General features: G+C 31.7%; 3 protein-coding genes across 8 annotated transcripts; 1 reads left to right on the top strand and 2 right to left on the bottom strand.

Moving 5' to 3' along the window:
* The first annotated feature begins 15 nt into the window (after window positions 1-15).
* On the top strand, window positions 16-2,746 carry LOC123290466 (putative ankyrin repeat protein RF_0381). Of its 4 annotated transcripts, none has more exons than XM_044870672.1 (3): window positions 16-83; window positions 151-470; window positions 573-2,746. In XM_044870672.1, the coding sequence occupies exons 2-3, from the start codon at window positions 161-163 to the stop codon at window positions 2,504-2,506; spliced, it is 2,244 nt and encodes a 747-aa protein (XP_044726607.1). In that variant the 5' UTR covers window positions 16-83; window positions 151-160; the 3' UTR covers window positions 2,507-2,746. The 4 variants fall into 4 exon arrangements, with proteins under 4 accessions (XP_044726607.1, XP_044726605.1, XP_044726606.1 ...); XM_044870670.1 differs by having other exon boundaries at window positions 151-1,226; window positions 1,323-2,746; XM_044870671.1 differs by having other exon boundaries at window positions 151-1,237; window positions 1,334-2,746.
* Window positions 2,747-4,930: 2,184 nt separating this feature from the next.
* LOC123306099 (zinc finger protein 391-like) lies at window positions 4,931-13,353 on the bottom strand. Its single transcript, XM_044887972.1, has 8 exons — window positions 12,966-13,353; window positions 11,962-12,011; window positions 10,638-10,713; window positions 9,856-10,054; window positions 9,090-9,274; window positions 7,435-7,561; window positions 5,877-6,066; window positions 4,931-5,163 (listed from the first exon to the last, which is right to left on the bottom strand). The coding sequence occupies exons 1-8, from the start codon at window positions 13,351-13,353 to the stop codon at window positions 4,966-4,968; spliced, it is 1,413 nt and encodes a 470-aa protein (XP_044743907.1). The 3' UTR covers window positions 4,931-4,965.
* A 4,480-nt stretch (window positions 13,354-17,833) lies between these two features.
* LOC123290470 (serine/threonine-protein phosphatase 6 regulatory ankyrin repeat subunit B-like) lies at window positions 17,834-20,412 on the bottom strand. 3 transcript variants are annotated; one of them, XM_044870677.1, is made up of 3 exons: window positions 20,246-20,412; window positions 19,776-20,181; window positions 17,834-19,676 (listed from the first exon to the last, which is right to left on the bottom strand). In XM_044870677.1, the coding sequence occupies exons 2-3, from the start codon at window positions 20,169-20,171 to the stop codon at window positions 18,210-18,212; spliced, it is 1,863 nt and encodes a 620-aa protein (XP_044726612.1). In that variant the 5' UTR covers window positions 20,172-20,181; window positions 20,246-20,412; the 3' UTR covers window positions 17,834-18,209. The 3 variants fall into 3 exon arrangements, with proteins under 3 accessions (XP_044726612.1, XP_044726613.1, XP_044726611.1); XM_044870678.1 differs by having other exon boundaries at window positions 17,834-19,687; window positions 19,787-20,181; XM_044870676.1 differs by having other exon boundaries at window positions 17,834-20,181.
* Between the last annotated feature and the right edge of the window lie 455 nt (window positions 20,413-20,867).

Below are 20,867 nucleotides of genomic sequence, written 5' to 3'. Positions count from 1 at the left end.
CAAACTAGTTTGACTTAAATAATAATATTGTTATAGATAAAATATATCATCTTATTTGTTTAAAATCTGATTAAAATCTTGTGGTAAAATGGGAAATATAAATTATAATATGTTGATATGTTATTAATTTAATAATGTTATGATTTTTAGTGCTTTAATTATGAATAATCAGGATATAGGGCGCAGTTTAATTCGTGCGATTCGTAATGGAGAACTGGAAACAGCAAGGGAGTTAATAAATTCTTACGGGCTGCCATATTCAGAATCATCGCCAAAAGGATATGATTTACTTTGTGATGCTCTTGATAATAAACATTCGGAGATTGCTAAATTACTTTTAACAAGCGGCTCTGAAGTCAACAGTAAAACATACAATTATAAAAACTCTTCTAATACTCCCCTTCATTTTGCTGTTATAAATGATGACATAGAAATTATAAAGATGCTTCTAGTCAGAGGTGCTAATATTAATACTCAAAATCGCTTTGGCCAAACTCCACTCCATAAAGCGATTGAAAATAATGATCAAGTAGAAATTATCGAATTACTTTTAAAACATAAAGCTGATATAAATGCTGAAGACGAATGCAGAAAAACCCCACTATTTAAGGCTATTGAAAATAAAAATTTAAAAATTACCAAGCTACTTTTAGATAATGGAGCAAATGTTAAAGATGATCCCAAGCTATTGCATAGTGCTACTATGGGGGAGTGCACGGAAATCGTTGAACTTCTTTTGCAACATAATGCTGATGTTAATGTTAAAGATGGTTGTGGTCAAACTCCACTTTATAATGCGATTCAAAATAATCGATTAGAAATTATTGAATTACTTTTAAAACATGAAGCTGATGTTAATGTTAAAAATCGTTTTGGTCAAACTCCACTTTATAATGCGGTTAAAAATTATCAATTAGAAATTACTGAATTACTTTTAAAACATGAAGCTGATGTTAATGTTAAAAATCTTTATGGTCGAACTCCACTTTATAAAGCGATTAAAAATAATCAATTAGAAATTACTGAATTACTTTTAAAACATAAAGCTGATATAAATGCTCAAGACGTAGAGAGAAAAACCCCACTATTTTATGCTATTAAAAATGAAAATTTAAAAATTACTAAGCTACTTTTAGATAATGGAGTAAATGTAAAAGATTATCCCCAGCTATTGAATATTGCTGTTAGGGGGAAGTGCACGAAAATCGTTGAACTTCTTTTGCAACATAATGCTGATGTTAATGTTAAAAATTGGGGTCAAACTCCACTTTTTGATGCGATTCAAAATAATCGATTAGAAATTATTGAATTACTTTTAAAACATAATGCTGATGTTAACGCTACCGATGAAAACGGTAACACAGCATTGCTTTTAAATGTAAGTGATTATGAAGATTGTTATAAATATCGTACTGATAGATATTCTTATGTTAATATAAAGAGGAAAATTACTAAACTGCTTCTTGATCATGGTGCTAATGTAGACGCTCAAACTCCAGATAGTGAGACGCTACTTCAATTTGCTATCTGGAATGAATATTCACAAGTTGTTGAAGTTCTGTTAGAATATAATGCAAACGTCAATGTTAGAGAAAAAATAAGTCTCGAGACACCACTCCATATGTCTGCACGAAGAAAAAATGTAGAAATTTGTGAAATGCTTTTGAATAAAGGAGTTGACGTAGATGCTGTGGATTGTGATGGATTGACAGCGTTGCACATGGCAACACTAGAAGGTTCCAACGATATTGTAAAACTATTGCTTGAACGTGGTGCTAAAGTTGATTCTAAAACTAAATGTAATATTACACCCCTGCATTTCAGTGCTCTAAACGGATCCCAGGAAATCATGGAAACTCTCTTGAAATCCAGTGCTGATATTAATTTTAGAACAATCGGTGGAGATACAGCACTCCACATTGCATCTAAAGAAGGTCATGTTAAAGTTGTTACAACTCTCTTGGAGTATGGATCTGATATTAATATTACGACTAGAAACAATCGTACACTTCTTGATTATGCTAAAACTGCTGAAACTATTGAAAGTCTTATACGCCACATAATTAGAATGAAAACCGCAAATTTATATGTTAGTCAACAAAATTTGCTTTCAGTTGATGGAATTTATTATCCTGATTTTCAGGAAAAATGTGAGAATGAAATAACAAGCATGAAGAGCGAGAAGATGAATAATTATAATATTTCATTTTATGATATCTTGATAAAGAACACTGATTCTTTAGCAATATGTTTGAGGAACGAAAATATAGTGCAGATTCTAAAATTAGACGACTATAAAACAAAATTTCCAATATATGGAAGCATGATTAAAAGCCGTTTCAGAAATGGTATGAAAAGAAACGAGTTACTTGATCAAGGGAATAAAATTTTACATTTTCTTTTTGCCAACCATCTTCAATTACCACAAGAATGTACTGAAAAAATATTTAGTTATTTGAGTGACGAAGATTTAAAGAAAATCATCGAAAAAAGTAAAGATAAGTAGACGCTCCTAGAAAATTTTATTTAAGTTTCTTACGTTTGAATTTTACGAGTGAAGTCAATTATCTCGATAAATAACGATTTTACACGAAAAATTATTTTATTTATGGTTAAAATTAAAGTTTTACGGAGACATACAGTCGCTACTTAGTATTAACATTCCCCTGTACTTCGATTAACGCAAACCTCGATGGGCTAAATTTACAGATTAAAGATTCGCTAATTTGTTTTGTACCGGAATATTTTGCTAGAAAATACCTAAATTTGTATTTTAATTTAAAATAAATTTTTACAACATATTCAATTTTTTTATTTGTGCAATTATTTTTTTATTTTTCGCAGCAGACCTAAAAAGCAATAGAACTTTCCTATTAAGAAATCTTAAACGGATAAACCGATTTTAATTTGTGTTTTGTTTCGTATGATAGGTAATTTAATGGAGAGTGTTTTTAGCTATGTTTCAAGTGCGAATTCAGGGTTCCGTACACGGAAAAACTAAAAAATTGGCAATGATCATCAAAATCGATTCAGCTTGGAAAAAGCATTAAAGACGAAAGGAATTTAATGTAAAGTGTTCTTAGATATGTTTCAAGTGTGAGTAAAAAATTTGTCGGATTTTTTTAAAATTTTGTAAATTTCACTTGTTATAAAAACTGTTTATTATATTGACGAACCTAAATACTGACTTTTATTCAGGGTGAGGCTTTACTATCCTTCAGGACAAAAATTTTGTGCTAAACTGAATTTCGCAAACTCCCTGTGCTCGATAAACTTATAATTTTTATAATATGCAAAACCTCAGGGAAAATGAAAAGATTGGAACATACAATTCTTTAATTAAAATATTTTTATTTGTAGAAAAACACCAAGTATCAACAATATTTAAAATTTACGCAGCCACAAAACAGGATAATTAAAGTTTAAGAGAGAATAATTTTGCCATATTTTATTCATTAGCCGGGATATCGAAGATCGCTTTACGCCCCTCTAAAAATCTGATCTCTCTAAAGCGATCAACCGTTTACGGCCATGTTATTATCTCTATGAGTTAGTCACATACAGTTAATTATCTCCGTGACGCGGACACCCGTAAACCGTAATATTTATTGTTTCATAATTAAAATAATTGCGCATAAATAACGCATTCGAAAATTCTTTGCAAAATTATTGCGTGTCTATTTGGTGTCGATAGATAACACAGGTCTGCGACCAAAAAACCGCATAGGATTTTTTATATTTTCTTATAGATTTTGATCTCCCAAAAACAGGAAAACTATTCAAAACATTCTATCACAAAGGTTTCCATAGATATTAGTAACAACATAAACTAGTCTTCAAGTATTATTGCACAATAAAAATAAATTAGCTTCGCTTCCAATGCGGTTATTCTGTTCATATGGAAGTAAATTAACTATAACCATTTGACTATTACCTTGGAAAGAATCAAATATCAGGACCATCAAGGGATGGTTTGTGAGGACTTCAAAATACTCACGATGCTTTTGGGTCAGCAGGCAGGCTATAGTAAATACGCAAGCTTCTTGTGCTTATGGGATAGTAGAGCCAGAAAACAGCACTGGATTAAAAGTGATTGGCCACCCCGAGAAACTTTAAAACCTGGGGAGAAAAATGTTATCAATACTACTTTGGTGCCGCCAGAAAAAGTTTTGTTGGCACATCTCCATATCAAATTGGGGATGATGAAACAATTTTTAAAATCACTGCAAAAGGATGGAGACTGTTTTAAATATCTATGTACGAAATTCCCGAAGCTGTCAGAAGCAAAGTTGAAAGAGGGAGTTTTCATTGGCTCCGACATAAGAAGGTTTTTAACTGACACCCTCTTTGTGGAAAGTATGATTCAGAAGAAAAAAGAAGCTTGGGTATCGTTCAAGGATGTAGTGCGAAATTTTTTGGGAAATACTAAGGATCTTGACTACAAAACCATTGTTCAACTAGCAGCACACGAAGCTCAAGGCTACAAGATAAGCCTGAAGGTCCATTTTTTACACTCCCACATAGAATATTTCCCTGATAACCTGGGAGCTTACAGTGAAGAATAGGGGAAGCGATTTCACCAGGATGTCCGCGATATCGAGAGACGGTACCAAAGAAGATGGGATGTCACTATGCTTGCAGGCTACTGTATAATTTTTAATAAACGAGTGCTTTTACTAATTTTTTGTTTTTGAATTTGCAAAAAAAATTACGTGATAGAAAAAAATAGCCATCACTTCTGAAATCAGCGCATTCTAAAACATATGATTTAGTAAAAATATCTCATGCAGCTGACAAAAAAGTTTTTTTTGCAGACCTGTGTTATATAATTTAAAACTGAATTATTTATCAAATTAATAATTCAATAGACCTTTTTCATGAAAAATTAACCAAAAAGCATTTCTATTTTTCATGAAAAAGGTCTATTGGGATTATTATTAATTTGATTAGACTTATAATTAATAATTATTTTTCCGTAATTGGTTGTTGACTCTCCGTGATAGTTTTTACATACTTGGGATTACAATAAACAGGATCTTTAGCCACACTAAGTACACCGTGTTTTCCTCTCATATGTTTGATATAATTTGATAAATCTGAAAAATGATGATTACATTTTTCACATGAAAAAGGTCTTTCACCTGTATGCTGTCGAACATGTATCTAGAACAAGTGAAAATAAACAATTAACTAAGTTAATTGTTGAAATATCATGTATAAACAGTTTTGATTACACATACATACATTTCACACACACACACGCACATAACTGATATTCCCATATAATATACATACTATTTAATTTGCGTCAAATTTGCGCCCTCGCGAGTAAAACAGTGATGTTTCAAACAAAAGTTGTGATTTTTTTTATAAGGAACATTTTTTATATTTAAACTTTTGTTCTATCTCTAACGGTTTACAAGATGACCCAATTGACCTATGTTGCTCATTTACGAACTTGGCCTCACTTTTCAAGTCCTAAGCATGCTTTCAACTTGATATCTCTTGACAGACAGACAGACAACACTTAAACCAAAATTTTGTTCGTAGCATCAATATTTTTAAGCTCTTTGTTACAAACTTAGGACTAAACTTAGTATACCTTGATATATTTTCATATATACATGGTATAAAAACGATATCAATCATTAGATATTCGGAACCCGCGTTTTAGATCATGTGATATACAGTTTAAAAATTACGATTTTTAATTTTAATATTATAAAATAAAAATGTGCTTTTATGACTCAGAAATCAGAATATTTAAATATGTATATTTTTACATAAATTTTAACTTTTTTCAAATTTCATGATTTATTTTTGACTAACGATAATACCCTATTTTCAAAAAGATTTTTGGAATTTAAAAAACAAACCTTTAAAGTTTCTGCAATTCTAAATCGTTTATTACAAAAACTACATTCGAATGGTAAAAGACCAGAATGTATGGATGAATGTCGTTTTAATGATGCTTTACATGAAAATAGTTTATCACAATTATTACATTTCAATCTCAATCCAAGATGTGTCTTTAAATGATCATTCAAAGTTTTCATATTTTTAAATCTAAAACAAACAAGAAAAATCAATAAAAAAACTCATTATATAACTAGACAAGGTATGCTCTTGCTCGTATGCACCTTAGACAAGGAATAGGATGGGGACATTCTTTTACTCTCACGCACGGTACCCAGTTATCGCCATATTGCTTATTTGTTTATAGTGTAGACCATGGAGGTTATAAAGAACGATCGCTGTAGGAAACAGTGTCCCAGAAATACGGACAAAATAAGTGAGTCTCTGCGATCGCTAAGTTGTCTCAATAAAAGCGGGCTCTTGTTAAATTTGTACATAATGCAAGTAATTTCATCTACTTATACTCATAAACAGCTAACTTCGCAGATACTACTTACCAACGAATTTTCAGGGACAAGCGTGCTAATGCTTTAGGGCGTAGCGATCGTTCTCCTTTTCTCTAACCTCCATGGTGTAAACGATAAGTAGGTTTTGTATGCATTTACAAGTTCTACCGTGCAACAAGTGTACTTCGACGTATTTTGACTCGCTGAATCCAAATTTTCAGCTTGCTCATCGCTTAGAATGAGGAGAAATTTGTTATAAACAAATTAATTGTTTATAGGTCATAATCAGGTCATATAGATCATAAATCCTAGGATTTATGATCTATATGATCCGCAAATATTTTCTTTTTTTATTCGCCTTGATAAGAAAATAAGGTCGGCATTGGTTTGAAACGGCCCTAGATTGAATATTAATAAGGTACTAATTTTAAAGGAAAGGAAAAAGTCTATATTTAAATGTTTTGCTCATAAAAATACGTTTTATGCAATAGCAACGAGGCTAGCTAGGATCTTAAGTGCAAAACTCGTCCTACATCCGAGCATACCTTGTCCAATTCTACAAAGGATAAATCTGGCGAATTTTGATAATAATATTATTTTGATATTAATATTATAAATAAAAGAGTGGTACCGCAAGTGGGTCCCTAGTATCTAGACCAAGAGTCCTCTGTGCCCTCTTTGAGAACGTCCTGTCACCCGGAGACGTCTTTGGGTCTATTAAAATCGAATGAAGCTAAAGAATTTTGCCGAGACTAGACGCCACACAGACAGCCTACAGCTTCTCCACCGGGATCTCTTCCAGGCGGAGAATTCTCTAAAATTTACAACCCTTTTTTATGATTTCTTCATTTCTTTACCAGAAAAAGTTGGAAATGTGAGATTACAACGGTTTCCTAAAGATTTAAGGTTATTTTACTGTTATGTCACCAAAGAAAACAATGTGAAGATAAAACCGCGTGCAGAAGGTCGCAAAAAAAAAACTCCTTTTCGGTACTTTTTACAATAAAAGAATCTTTATCGAAAATCCGGTAGATTTATTCAACTATGCAGTGAAAGTTTATAATACACGCACCGTTTTGGACATTGTTCACAACGGTAAGGCCTTTCCTGTGAATGTACTGTTTTCATGTGACACTCTAAATTCGATTTCGTTGTGAAACTTTGACCACATTGTTCACAGTATACTAAAACTCGCTCCTCTAGAAAATTGAAAATCATAATTAAAAAAGGCTTCTTTAACAGAGATTAGAGATTAGTACAATATTAAACTAAATATTTAAAAGGAAAATAAAATACATTCAGAACATTGAAAAAGAGGAGTGAATCATGGATTTTGATAAAGTAATAAGGAAGATAAGGATAGGACATAAAAAAAAATTATAATCCCTATATATTATAAATGTGAAAGTAAGTATGTTTGTTTGTTTGTTTGCTACGCTTTGATTTGAACGAAATTGTACATCAATATAGCTCATATATCAGAATAACACATGAGCTATAATTTATAAAGATACATTTAAAAAAATTAAATTTAGTCTGACATTTACTATTTTAGCGTTTTTACAGAAATCTTTAATTTATGGTTCAAAATAATGATTATAGATGGAGCAGATGTATGATCGTCATTTTGAAATTTAAAATAGTAAATGTCAAGCAATTCATTGCTATCTTTTCTGATCTACTCAATGAATTATGACTATTTTACAATTTAAAAAATAATTGAAAACTGTGCATATCTTTCAGCTAAAACAATCGCGTCAAGTGTTATGGAAAAGAGATAAGTGAGAACAAGAGAGGTGGGAACTATAAAGCGATGGTTTTTAATTTCAAGTCCAGTGAAGCGTTATTACAATCTTCACCGACTGCCAAGCGGCTCTAAAATCCTTCAGCTCAGTCTATCTAACGTCAAAGGTAGCACAGGACTGCCGTACGTCCTTAAAAAAGCTGGCGGAACGAATGAATGTAGAATGTAGACCTGGTATGGGTACCGGGACACAGGGACATTCCAGGAAATTGTGAAGCCGACGAGCTTGCCAGAAATGGCACAATGCTGCCGGACACAAGCATCAATAAATATCCGGGAGTTCCATTTGCGAACTGCAAGTTACTCCTGAAAGAGGATATTCTGAAAAAGACCAATCTTAGATGGAGGGAAGAACGTACTTGTGGTACTACAAGACAGATATGGCCTGAGTACAATTGCAGGCGTTCCGAAGTACTCATATCACTTCCGAAGGGCCTCTGTTCGCAAACTTGTTGCGGCTATCACAGGACACTGGCTGGGCGGCAAGCATGCTAAACGCTTAGGCTTGGCAGTGTATCACGACTACTGTAGGAGCTGTCACAGTGGTGACGAGGAGGAGACAATGTTTCATCTTCTCTGCCACTGCCCAGCTCTTGTCATGAGGAGATGAACTTACTTGAGCCAGCCTCTCTTTGACAACCTTTTCGACCTAAAGTCAGACGACGTCAAAGTCCTTCTGCTGTTCTTAAACAGCTCCAAATGGTTCATGGAGTAGTGGCCGAGGATGGGCCAACCCATTTACGGTATCAAAAGGGACTCTATGGTCTAAGTGTGTCCCACCTCAGGACAGCCACTCCAACCTAACCTAACCAGTGAAGCGTATCCGCCCGCTATCAAGCTAGTAATATATAAGATTACCTGTTAAGGATAGGATAGGTTAGGAAAGTTGCTAGGTAAGCTAATAATATATAAGATAAGGTTACCTGTATGCTTAGCCTCGTGATACTTTAATGCCTCTATTTTCTGGTATTGTTTGTTACATGTTGTACATGTAAACAAATCTTTTGGTTTATGTGCTTTTGAATGTCTTTGTAAATATAGCGGTTTCTCGAATAGTTTTCCACATTCAGTACATTTATGTTCTTTCTTTACTTTCGATGAATCTGGTCTATATCAAAAAGGTTTTCATCAAATATTAGCACAATAAAATTAAATTAAATAATATGGTAATCAAGGAAAAATTAATGCATCTTTGAAATTTTATTTATTAGAACGTAAAAACTTTGTAAAACGTCTAAACTTATTTTCTGGATTTTTTCAGTAGATCGGTTATTTTTACCCGACTGAGCAAGGCAAACGCAATGATCGATTTTGATGATTCTAACGTCAATTGATTTGTCTTAAAAATAATTGTAATAAAAATTCAATATAGCGATCACCAGATGCCATATTGTGAAAAAAGAATGTATGTGAGTTTCTATGTGGTACACTACAGACCAAACGCGTGGATCGATTTTGATGATTCTGACGTTCGTCGATTTTAGTATTTTCATTTTTAACCCTCCGAACTAAAAAAAGGGGTGTTATAAGTTTAAAGTGTTTATTTCTACGTCTTTGTGTTTCTCAATGGCATCGTAGCCCCTAAACGATCGAACCGACTTGATTGAGATCATTGGAAAGCTAAGTTTTCAAAAATCGGTTTACAAGGAATAAATCGCATTTGTCGGTGGTTTTTTTTTAAATACTTACCGTTGTTGATACTTGAAATGTCTAGAAATATGTTTATAAAATGCACGAAATTTTTCATTCTGATAAACTCTTGAGCATATTTTGCACACGTATACAGGTAATTTGTTATGAGCTGCGGCACAATGTTCACGAAAATGTTTTAATGATTTTATGATTTCATCACAATCATTACACTGCCAGTCGCCATAATATTTATAAACTACAAAAAAAAAAAATAAATAAATTTTTTAGATAAACAAGATCTACATTTTGAACGGATTTTGAACTGTATTTGCCCTGATAAAAAAATCCGATTCATGAATCGGAAATTTCCAATTCAACCAATCGGAATGAATAGGATTCAATTGTAAAAAAAGTTTCGATTCATTCATCTTTATTCCAATTGAAATCAATTCGAATTTTTAATCGAAATTTAATTGAAATGAATCGGGTTTAGTTGGAAAAAAATTTCCAATTCATTTCGATTTAATTCCGATTCAATCCAATAGAACTAATCGGAAATTTCTAATTGGCTGCAATTCATGAATGGGATCGAATTGAAAATTTCACATTGGGATCTATTGGATTGAATTAGAAATCAATCGGAATGAATTGGCAATTTGAATCGAAATTCAATCGGATTTTTTTATCAGGGTGGTTACATTTAAACTACTCTAGAAAATTTATTAAGGATCTTAATTTCAGTTGGACATACTCAAAATATTTCTTGCTGCTTACAGATATAATTCTTGGTGATTTTTCTAAAATGATTGTTTGTGATAAAAGAGATAAATTATAGTTACCATCATTACTCCAACGTTGTTGTAGTTTCTTTACTTCGTCACTACGATTATCTTTAGATGACTTGCATTGTTTATTCTAAAAAAAAAAAGTAACAAAATTCTAAATAAAAATATTATTAGTCTTATAAAACAAAATAGAATATCATTATAATAGAGAAGAAATTAATGCATCTTTGAAATTTTATTTAATTGTTAAATTTAATTTTATTAATAGGAAATATTCATGTATTTTTTTTATATTTTTAATTCATTGTTTACACCGTTATAACAAAGTAAAAAATATAAATACTGTTTAAAAATGCTGTAATTAAGTGTAAAAAAAATATTTAAAATACATTATAATTTTGAGATATTTAAACGCAGTTTTTTGGCGCTCTCTGTTGATGACGTATAAGTACGTGATCTGTCAATTGGTGACAGTTCAATGTATAATTTACACTTTAAAATGAATTTAAAACATAGAATTTACACTCGTTATTATTAAGTTTTCTAATAAAAAGCCGTAGAATAGTATAATTTAATGAAATACCATATAAAATGTAAGTAATTAATATCATACAGTATGTCAACAATTTTGACAAGCCCGTACTATGATGTCACGTCCGTATAAAAATTTAAATTTCCGTTTTAGAAATTTTTAAATGCCCTCACTGAATTTGTACTTTTATTAATTAATTTTAAGTAATTAAAAAGATATTAATTACTAAAATAATGATTTAGTTGAAATGTCCAGTCATTAAAGTTACGGAAGAAAAATATTTGAACCAAATTTAAATTTTATGAATATTCCCTATTATTAGGTTGTAAAAACTTCCACCTCTCAGGGGCGTACCTAAACTCTTTTTTGGGAGGTAGCTGCGGAGTTTTATTCAGTTTTTTTACAAATTTCAAAAAAAAAAAAAAAAAAAAAAACTATACATCAAATAAAAAAATAAGTTCAGGTAAAAGTTCTACCCTGGCGGAAATATTTCTCTGCCAATATAGTTTAATTTAGTCTTGCAGTGTTCTGAAAAGGTCTATAAATAACTTCTCGTAAAGAATAGAAACTTATCGGAGGACATTTCACAAGACAATTTTATCATAGAGTTTTTCAGAACACCTGCAAGACTAAATTAGACTATATTGGCAGAGAAATATTTCCATCAGGGTAGAACTTTTACCTGAACTACCTCCCAAAAAAGGAGATTAGGTACGCCCCTGTGAGGAGGATTTCTTTTACAAAGTGTTTACAATCTAATAAACAAATAATTAATAAAATTTCAAAGATGCATTAATTTTTGATATTCAATTTTACTTTTTATTAGACTATACATGTTTTACTTACATTTATTTCAGCATCTTCAATTTTTATTTCATTTTTAACAATTGTAATGTCTGTAATCAAATAAATTTCATAATTCAACAACAAAATTATTAATTTTAAGATATACAAGTGAAAACAAACAATTGACTGAGTTAATTGTTGAAATACCATGCATAGACAGTGTTGATGACTCTATCACATTACACATACAAACATGTGACACATACAAAACTGTTAATCAAGTATAGTACATATTATAAAATTTCCGCCTAATTGGCGCCCTCACGGGTAAACAGTGATGTTTACGAAAAAATGTTTCAAACAAAAGTTGTTGAATTTTTGATGAGGAACATTTTTTACATTTAAACTTTTGTTCTATCTCTAACGGTTTACAAGATGGATCATACGGACCCAAGACACAATTGACCTATGATGCTCATTTACGAACTTAACCTCACTTTTTACGTCCTGAGTACGCTGTAAATTTCATCTCGATATCTTTTTTCGTTTTTGAGTTATCGTGTCCACAGACGGACGGACGGACAACCGGAAATGGACTAATTAGGTGATTTTATGAACAACTATGACAAAATTTTTTTCCCAGCATCATTATTTTTAAGCGTTACAAACTTGGGACTAAACTTAATATACCATGTATATTTCATATATACATGGTATAATAAGAATTGTGGGATTTCGATTCAAAAATGGCACGTTTTTTTTGGAATACGTGACAGAATTTGTATAATCTGACATAGGATTCGTATTCGGCGACTAAAAATACTTTCTAAATGACAATTTTGAGCCAAAATAAGTATTTCAAAAAAAATTTGGGCTACATAAATAGGGCCCCCTTACGACTAGGTTTAGTTGGATGAATGTTCCTTGGGGTCCTCATAGAAAAACGTTACAAAGCCTTTTATTAAACAATTTATATTGCGTGAATTGTTTACTACAAAAAAATGCACTCTCGGTAAGATATTCGACACGATCAAATAGAAAAAGTATAAAAATTAACGCCGTACCTTCTTTTGGATCATCACCAATAGAATTTGGATTTTCGTCAGCCGACAAAGGATCATCACGTGAATCATTATAATTATTATCTTCCTGTTCAATATTTTCTTCGATAGCACTTAATTCAAGTTTAACTTTATTATTAAGTATAACAATTTCACGTAATATAGTTTGTGCTTTCTGTGATTGCTCTTTAAATTCTGAGCATAAAATTATTTTATTAAAACATTCATTACATATTGATTTTGGTAAATCAATATCATTTGATATTTCTATTGCTAATAGATCGTATATTTTACACTTTAAATCTAAATCATTATTAACTGTATCAATTAAATCGGTATTTGATTTAATTTCTGCACAAAGTCGACAGTATAATGATAATAGATTATCCATTTTTATATATCGAACACACTTTTATTCCAATAAAACTATTCAACTTAGTTTAATTTTGTTAATTTTGTAATTAACTTTCTTCATACAATTCATAAAATTTGATTTTCGCAACAAAAAAAAAAAGTAAAAAAAAAGTTATAAACACAACTGACTGTCAAAACCATAAACTAAGATAAAATAAAAGACAGGTATTCTAATCCTACAATGCATGATGGGAACGGTGTCCAGCGTTTGGGATCTGACAAAAGGAGGCATGACACCTGGTAGTCAAAGTAGAAACTAATTTTAAATTACAGCTTTTAATGTTGAGCATTGAAAAGTTTGGAGTTGATTACTTTTTGCAAATTATAATTACAACAATAATAAATAATTGATAATAAAACATAAATTATGGCGTCTGGAAAGTATTTACCTCAATTTAAAAGCACGAGAATAGTAAAGTGTTGAGTGAAAAATTGCCAAAGTTGTTCCAATACGAATACAGATCTGAGTTTTCATAATTTGTCTCAAGCAGGCAAATATTACATGAAAGTTAAAAATTATTTTGGTAATTTTGAAAAAATTGATGTATTAAAATTATGGCAGAAAACTACTGCAATTACAAAATATCTTACCAAGTCAAAAAGTGTGCTCACATCATTAAAAAAAAATATTATGCCTTATCAAGTAAGTACAATGTTTAGCTTCAATAATCATTAACGGATTCATACCGGCGAAAAACCGTTCTTATGTGACATTTGTGGTGCAAGTTTTGGCTAACAAATTCATTTAATCAATCACAAACAAAAACATTTAGATGATAAAATCCCACTTCAAACGTTTACGAATCAATATATTCAATATTTTCCATGTGACGTGTGCGGGAAAGTTTTCACTCAACAAAGTAAATTAACGAAACATTCTCGAATTCATACAAAAAATTTCCCTAGTAAAATATTAACCAATCAAAGAGTTCAACAAGTTTCGAGTAAAACCTTTCCTTGTGATATTTGTGGTAAAGTATTTACGACGCAAAGTAATATGGTTAGCCATAAAAAAGTACATAATCCAGAAATACTCGCTTGTGATCAATGTGATAAAACGTTCACTCGGGAAAGTAATTTACGTGTACATAAAAGATTACATACCGGGGAAAAACCGTATTCGCTTGTGATTTATGTGATAAATCGTTTACACAGAATGTTGCATTAAAGAATCATAAACGAACTCATACGAAAGAAAAACCATTTTCGTGTGATGTTTGTGATGAAAAATTTGCTCGAAGTGATGTTTTAAAGAAACATAAATTAAGTCATACTGAATAAAAAAGAAAAAAAGATGAAGTGAACCTAAGACAGGGATGTGGTAATAGCCTAGGTTAGATTAGGGTTATATTGGCTGTCCACGAAGGACACACTTAGGCGCTACACCACGTAATGCGGACGGAATTGGCTACGCCTTAATCAACTGAGCTAATAGGGCGTTATAGTCTAATCAAATTAAGATTTTACGAAGAATTAATTCCCAGCAAACTGGAAATTCTGAACGCCTGGGCCTGGCAGTGTATCACGACTATTGCAGGAGCTGATGAGGAGGGGGAGATTATGTCTCATCTTCTCTATCACTGCCTAGCTCTTGCCATAAAGAGATGGACTTACTTGAGCCAGCCTCTGTTTGACGACCTCTCCGACCTAAAGTCCGACGACGTCAAAATAGCAGGAGTGCTTGAGCCAGCCTCTTTTTGACGACCTTTCCGACCTAAAGTCCGACGACGTCAAGGTAACAAGAATGCTTGAGCCAGCCTCTCTTTGACGACCTCTCCGACCTTAAGTCCGTCGACGTCAAAGCACTCCTGTTGTTCTTAAACAGCTCCAAATGTTTCATGAATTAGTGGCCGGAGATGGGCCAACCCTTTTTCAGTATCACAACGGACCCTAAGGTCTTTAAGTGTGTCCCATCCCAGGACAGCCTTTCTAACCTAACCTAATCTAAGCTGGAAATCATTTTAGTATCTTCATTTGGCCCTAAATACGTGTAATTCGAATTTGCACCATTCCTGGAGGTATGCATAACTTTTGAAAGCCAAATAACTACGAAATTTAGAGAAAATGTGCAGTTTTTTACAAATTACAAAAAAAAAAAATATACTACAAATAAAAAAAAGTTCAAATAAAATTTCTAAATGATTTAATTTTGCACAATTTTGTTTTTTATTTGACTTTCCCCCTTCAAATTTGACCGAGATATGTCAATTTTAGAATGGTGCATTTTTTTGCTCATTCTATTAAATGAAAAAGGATCCATCTTGTAAACCGTATGAGATAGAACAAAAGTTTTGATATAAAAGTTATTTTTAATAAATAAATAAGCAACTTTTGTTTGAAATATTTTTTCGTAAACATCGCGGTTTAACAATGAAAGCGATTTTTGACAACGCACTCTTTTCTTTTTGAAAATTCACCGTCGATTAATAACAATTACTCAGGTCTGATAAAAAAAATTTTTTGTCAGCTGCATGAGATATTTTTACTAAATCATATGTTTTCGAATGCGCTGATTTCAGAAGTGATGGCCATTTTTTTCTATTACGTAAGGTTTTTTGCAAATTCAAACACAAAAAATTGGTAAAAGTACTAGCGTTTATTCAAAATTATACAGTAGCCTGCAAGTATAGTGACATCCCATCTTCCTTGGTACCGTCTCTCGATATCGCGGACATCCTGGTGAAACCGCTCCCCCTGTTCTTCACTGTAAGCTCCCAGGTTATCAGGGAAATATTCTATGTGGGAGTGCAAAAAATGGACCTTCAGGCTTATCTTGCAGCCTTGAGCTTCGTATGCTCCTAGTTGAACAATGGTTTTGTAGTCAGGATCCTTAGTATTTCCCAAAAACTTTTGCACTACATCCTTGAACGATACCGAAGCTTCTTTTTCCTTCTCAATCATACTTTCCACAAAGAGGGTGTCAGTTAAAAGCCTTCTTATGTCGGAGCCAATGAAAACTTCCTCTTTCAACTTTGCTTCTGACAGCTTCGGGAATTTCGTACATAGATATTTAAAACAGTCTCCATCCTTTTGCAGTGATTTTACAAATTGTTTCATCAACCTCAATTTGATATGGAGAAGTGGCAACAAAACTTTTTCTGGCGGCACCAAAGTAGTATTGATAACATTTTTCTCCCCAGGTTTTAAAGTTTCTCGGGGTGGCCAATCACTTTTAATCCAGTGCTGTTTTCTGGCTCTACTATCTCATAAGCACAAGAAGCTTGCGTATTTACTATAGCCTGCCTGCTGATCCAAAAGCATCGTGAGTATTTTGAAGTCCTCACAAAACATCCCTTGATGGTCCTAATATTTGATTCTTTCCAAGGTAATGGTCAAATGGTTATAGTTAATTTACTTCCATATGAACAGAATAACCCATTGGAAGCGAAGCTAATTTTATTTTTATTGTGCAATAATACTACTTTAAGACTAGTTTATGTTGTTACTAATATCTATGAAAACCTTTGTGATAGAATGTTTTGAATAGTTTTCCTGTTTTGGGAGATCAAAATCTATAAGAAAATATAAAAAATCCTATGCAGTTTTTTTGTCGCAGACCTGTGTTATCTATCGACAACGAATAGACACGCAATAATTTTGCAAAGAATTTTCGAATGCGTTATTTATGCGCAATTATTTTAATTATGAAACAATAAATATTACGGTTTACGGATGTCCAGATCACGGAGATAATTAACTGTATGTGACTAACTCATAGAGATAATAACATGGCCGTAAACGGTTGATCGCTTTAGAGAGATCAGATTTTTAGAGGGGCGTAAAGCGGTTTCCGATACCACGGCTAATGAATAAAAAATATGGCAAAATTATTCTCTCTTAAACTTTAATTATCCTGTTTTGTGGATGCGTAAATTTTAAATATTGTTGATACTTGGTGTTTTTCTACAAATAAAAATATTTTAATTAAACAATTGTATGTTCCAATCTTTCCATTTTCCCTGAGGTTTTGCATATTATAAAAATTATAAGTTTATCGAGCACAGGAAGTTTGCGAAATTCAGTTTAGCACAAACTTTTTGTCCTGAAGGAAAGTAAATCCTCACCCTGAATAAAAGTCAGTACTTAGGTTCGTCAATATAATTAACAGTTTTTATAACAAGTGAAATTTTAAAAAAATCCGACAAATTTTTCATTCACATTTGAAACATATCTAAGAACACTTTACATTCAATTCTTTTCGTCTTTAATGCTTTTTCCAAACTGAATTGATTTTGAAGATCATTGCAAATTTTTTAGTTTTTCCGTGTACGGAACCCTGAATTCGCACTTGAAACATAGCTAAAAACACTCTCCATTAAATTACCTATCATACGAAACAAAACACAAATTAAAATCGGTTTATCCGTTTAGGATTTCTTAATAGGAAAAAGTTCTATTGCTTTAGGTCTGCTGCGAAAAATAAAAAAATAATTGTACAATTAAAACAATTGAATATATATGTTGTAAAAATTTATTTTAAATTAAAATACAAATTTGGTATTTTCTAGCAAAATATTCCGGTACAAAACAAATTAGTGGATTTTACATCTGTAATTTTAAGCCATCAAGGTTTGCGTTAATCGAAGTACATTGGAATGTTAATTCTAAGTAGCAACTGTATGTCCCCGTAAAACTTTAATTTTCACCATTCCTAAAGGTCACCCTCTAGAATTTTATGAAAGACGTTAATTAAATCGATAAATGTTAAATTACATGAAAAAAGATTACCATAAATAAAATAATTTTTCGCGTAAAATCGTTATTTATCGAGAAAATTGTTTTCACTCGTAAAATTCAAACGTAAGAAACTTAAATGAAATTTTTCAGGAGCGTCTACTTATCTTTACTTTTTTCGATGATTTTCTTTAAATCTTCGTCACTCAAATAACTAAATATTTTTTCAGTACATTCTTGTGGTAATTGAAGATGGTTGGCAAAAAGAAAACGTAAAATTTTATTCCCTTGATCAAGTAACTCTTTTCTTTTCATACCATTTCTGAAACGGCTTTTAATCATGCTTCCATATATTGGAAATTTTGTTTTATAGTCGTCTAATTTTAGAATCTGTACTATATTTTCGTTCCTCAAACATATTGCTAAAGAATCAGTATTCTTTGTCAAGATATCATAAAATGAAATATTATAATTATTCATCTTCTCGCTCTTCATGCCTGTTATTTCATTCTCACATTTTTCCTGAAAATTACGATAGGAAATTTCATCAACTGAAAGCAAATTTTGTTGATTAACATATAAATTTGCGGTTTTCATTTGAACTATGTGGCGTTTAAGAATTTCAATAGTTTCAGCAGTAGTAGTTTCAATAGCATAATCAAGAGGTGTAAGATTTTTTTTAGTCATAATATTGATATCAGATCCATACTCCAGGAGAGTTGTAACAACTTCATTATGCCCCAAGTGAGATGCAATGTGGAGTGCTGTTTTGCCAACCCAGTCTCTAGAATTAATATCACAGCCATACTCCAGGAGAGTTGTAACAACTTTAACATGCTCTTTGAAAGAAGCGATGTGGAGTGCTGTTCTGCCATACTTATTTCTAGAATTAATATCAGCACCAAATTTCAAGAGAGTTTCAATGATTTCCTGATGATCTCTTTGAGCACTCAAATACAGGGGTGTAATATTACATTTATTTTTAGAATCAACTTTAGCACCACGTTCAAGCAATAGTTTTACAATCTCGTTGGAACCCTCTTCAGTTGCAATGTGCAGCGCAGTGGATCCATTCTTTTCCTTAGCATCTACGTCAGCTCCTTTATTCAAAAGCATTTTACAAATTTCTACATCTCTGCTTCGTGCAGACACATGGAGTGGTGTCTCGCGATCTATGTGATTTCTAACATTGACATTTGCATTATATTCTAAAAGCACTTCAACAACTTGTGAATGGTCATTCCAGATAGCAAATTGAAGTGCCGTCGAACCATCTCGAGTTTGAGCGTCTACATTAGCACCATGATCAAGAAGCAGTTTAGTAATTTTCCTCTTTATATTAACATAAGAATCTCTATCAGTAAGAGATTTATAACAATCTTCAATATCACTTACATTTAAAAGTAATGCTGTTTTACCGTATATATCGGTAGCGTTAACATCAGCATTATGTTGCAAAAGAAGTTCAACGATTTCCGGGCATTCCCTCTTAACAGCAATATTCAATAGCTTGGGATAATCTTTAACATTTGCTCCATTATCTAAAAGTAGCTTGGTAATTTTCAAATTTTCATAGTCAATGGCATAAAATAGTGGGGTTTTTCTGTCTTCGTCTTCAGCATTTATATCAGCTTTATGTTTTAAAAGTAATTCAGTAATTTCTAATCGATTATTTTTAACCGCTTTATAAAGTGGAGTTCGACCATAACGATTTTTAACATTAACATCAGCTTCATGTTTTAAAAGTAATTCGATAATTTCTACTTGATCATCATTTTCAATCGTTTCATGGAGTGGAGTTTGGCCAAAGCGATTTTGAGCATTAATATTAGCACTTCTGACTAGAAGCATCTTTATAATTTCTATGTCACCATTTATTACAGCAAAATGAAGGGGAGTATTAAAAAAGTTTTGATAACTGTTGACTTCAGAGCCGCTTGTTAAAAGTAATTTAGCAATCTCCGAATGTTTATTATCAAGAGCATAACAAAGTAAATAATATCCTTTTGACCATGATTCTGAATATGACAGCCCGTGAGAATTTATTAACTCTCTTGCTGTTTCCAGTTCTCCATGACGAATCGCACGAACTAAACTGCGCCTTATATCCTGCTTATTCATAATTAAAGCACTAAAAATTATAACATTATTAAATTAATTACATGACATATTATAATTTATATTTCCCATTTTACCACAAGATTTTAATCAGATTTTAAACAAATAAGATGATACATTTAATTTACAATATTATTATTTAAGTCAAACTAGTTTGAGCTCTATATTTTTAATATTTTTTCAAGTTTTAATTTAATAAATACACATATTTGCACATACTTCCTTTTAATTGCGCTGACGTGGCGAAAAATATATCAAAAATATGTACTTTTTTCCATATTATCTATTTCCTAAAGGCCATCACACATAAGACATAGTATGACGGATAACGTACGCACGTTAGTGCTCTATATATACAAGTAAGAATGTTCGCCATCTACATACAAGTAAGAATGTTCGCCAGTTTTATGCTAATGTGAAATAGACAAAATGTTCGTGGATAGTACTTTTAAGAAAAGGTAAGTTTCTTAATTAATATTTTATTTAGAACATTAACGCTAAAATAAAATTGACAGGTTTTTTTTATGGAATATATTTGAAGAGAGTGCGTTAGATATTTTTTCAAATATCAATTACTCAATACATATAAGTATTATAAACAGAAAAACAAGTCCAGTAGTTTATACCGAAATTTTCAAACAGTCAAAGCCCATTATTGGGACAAGATTTGAGCCAGTCTAATTTTTAGTTTTGATTTAA

This window comes from Chrysoperla carnea, chromosome 1 (genome assembly GCF_905475395.1).
Source record: "Chrysoperla carnea chromosome 1, inChrCarn1.1, whole genome shotgun sequence".
Lineage (NCBI taxonomy): Eukaryota > Metazoa > Arthropoda > Insecta > Neuroptera > Chrysopidae > Chrysoperla > Chrysoperla carnea.
This window is presented reverse-complemented; position numbering and strand designations above follow the sequence as displayed.

What these genes read in the sequence shown, in the direction of transcription:
- LOC123290466 (XM_044870669.1), top strand. Translation starts at nt 161, where the DNA reads ATGAATAATCAGGATATAGGGCGCAGTTTAATTCGTGCGATTCGTAAT.
- LOC123306099 (XM_044887972.1), bottom strand. Translation starts at nt 13,353, where the DNA reads ATGGATAATCTATTATCATTATACTGTCGACTTTGTGCAGAAATTAAA. An exon ending in TGTGAACAATGTCCAAAACG is followed by an intron (nt 6,067 to 7,434) that starts GTGCGTGTATTA and finishes TGTTTGTTTTAG; the next exon opens with ATTTAAAAATATGAAAACTT. An exon ending in GAATTGCAGAAACTTTAAAG is followed by an intron (nt 5,164 to 5,876) that starts GTTTGTTTTTTA and finishes CACTTGTTCTAG; the next exon opens with ATACATGTTCGACAGCATAC.
- LOC123290470 (XM_044870676.1), bottom strand. Translation starts at nt 20,171, where the DNA reads ATGAATAAGCAGGATATAAGGCGCAGTTTAGTTCGTGCGATTCGTCAT.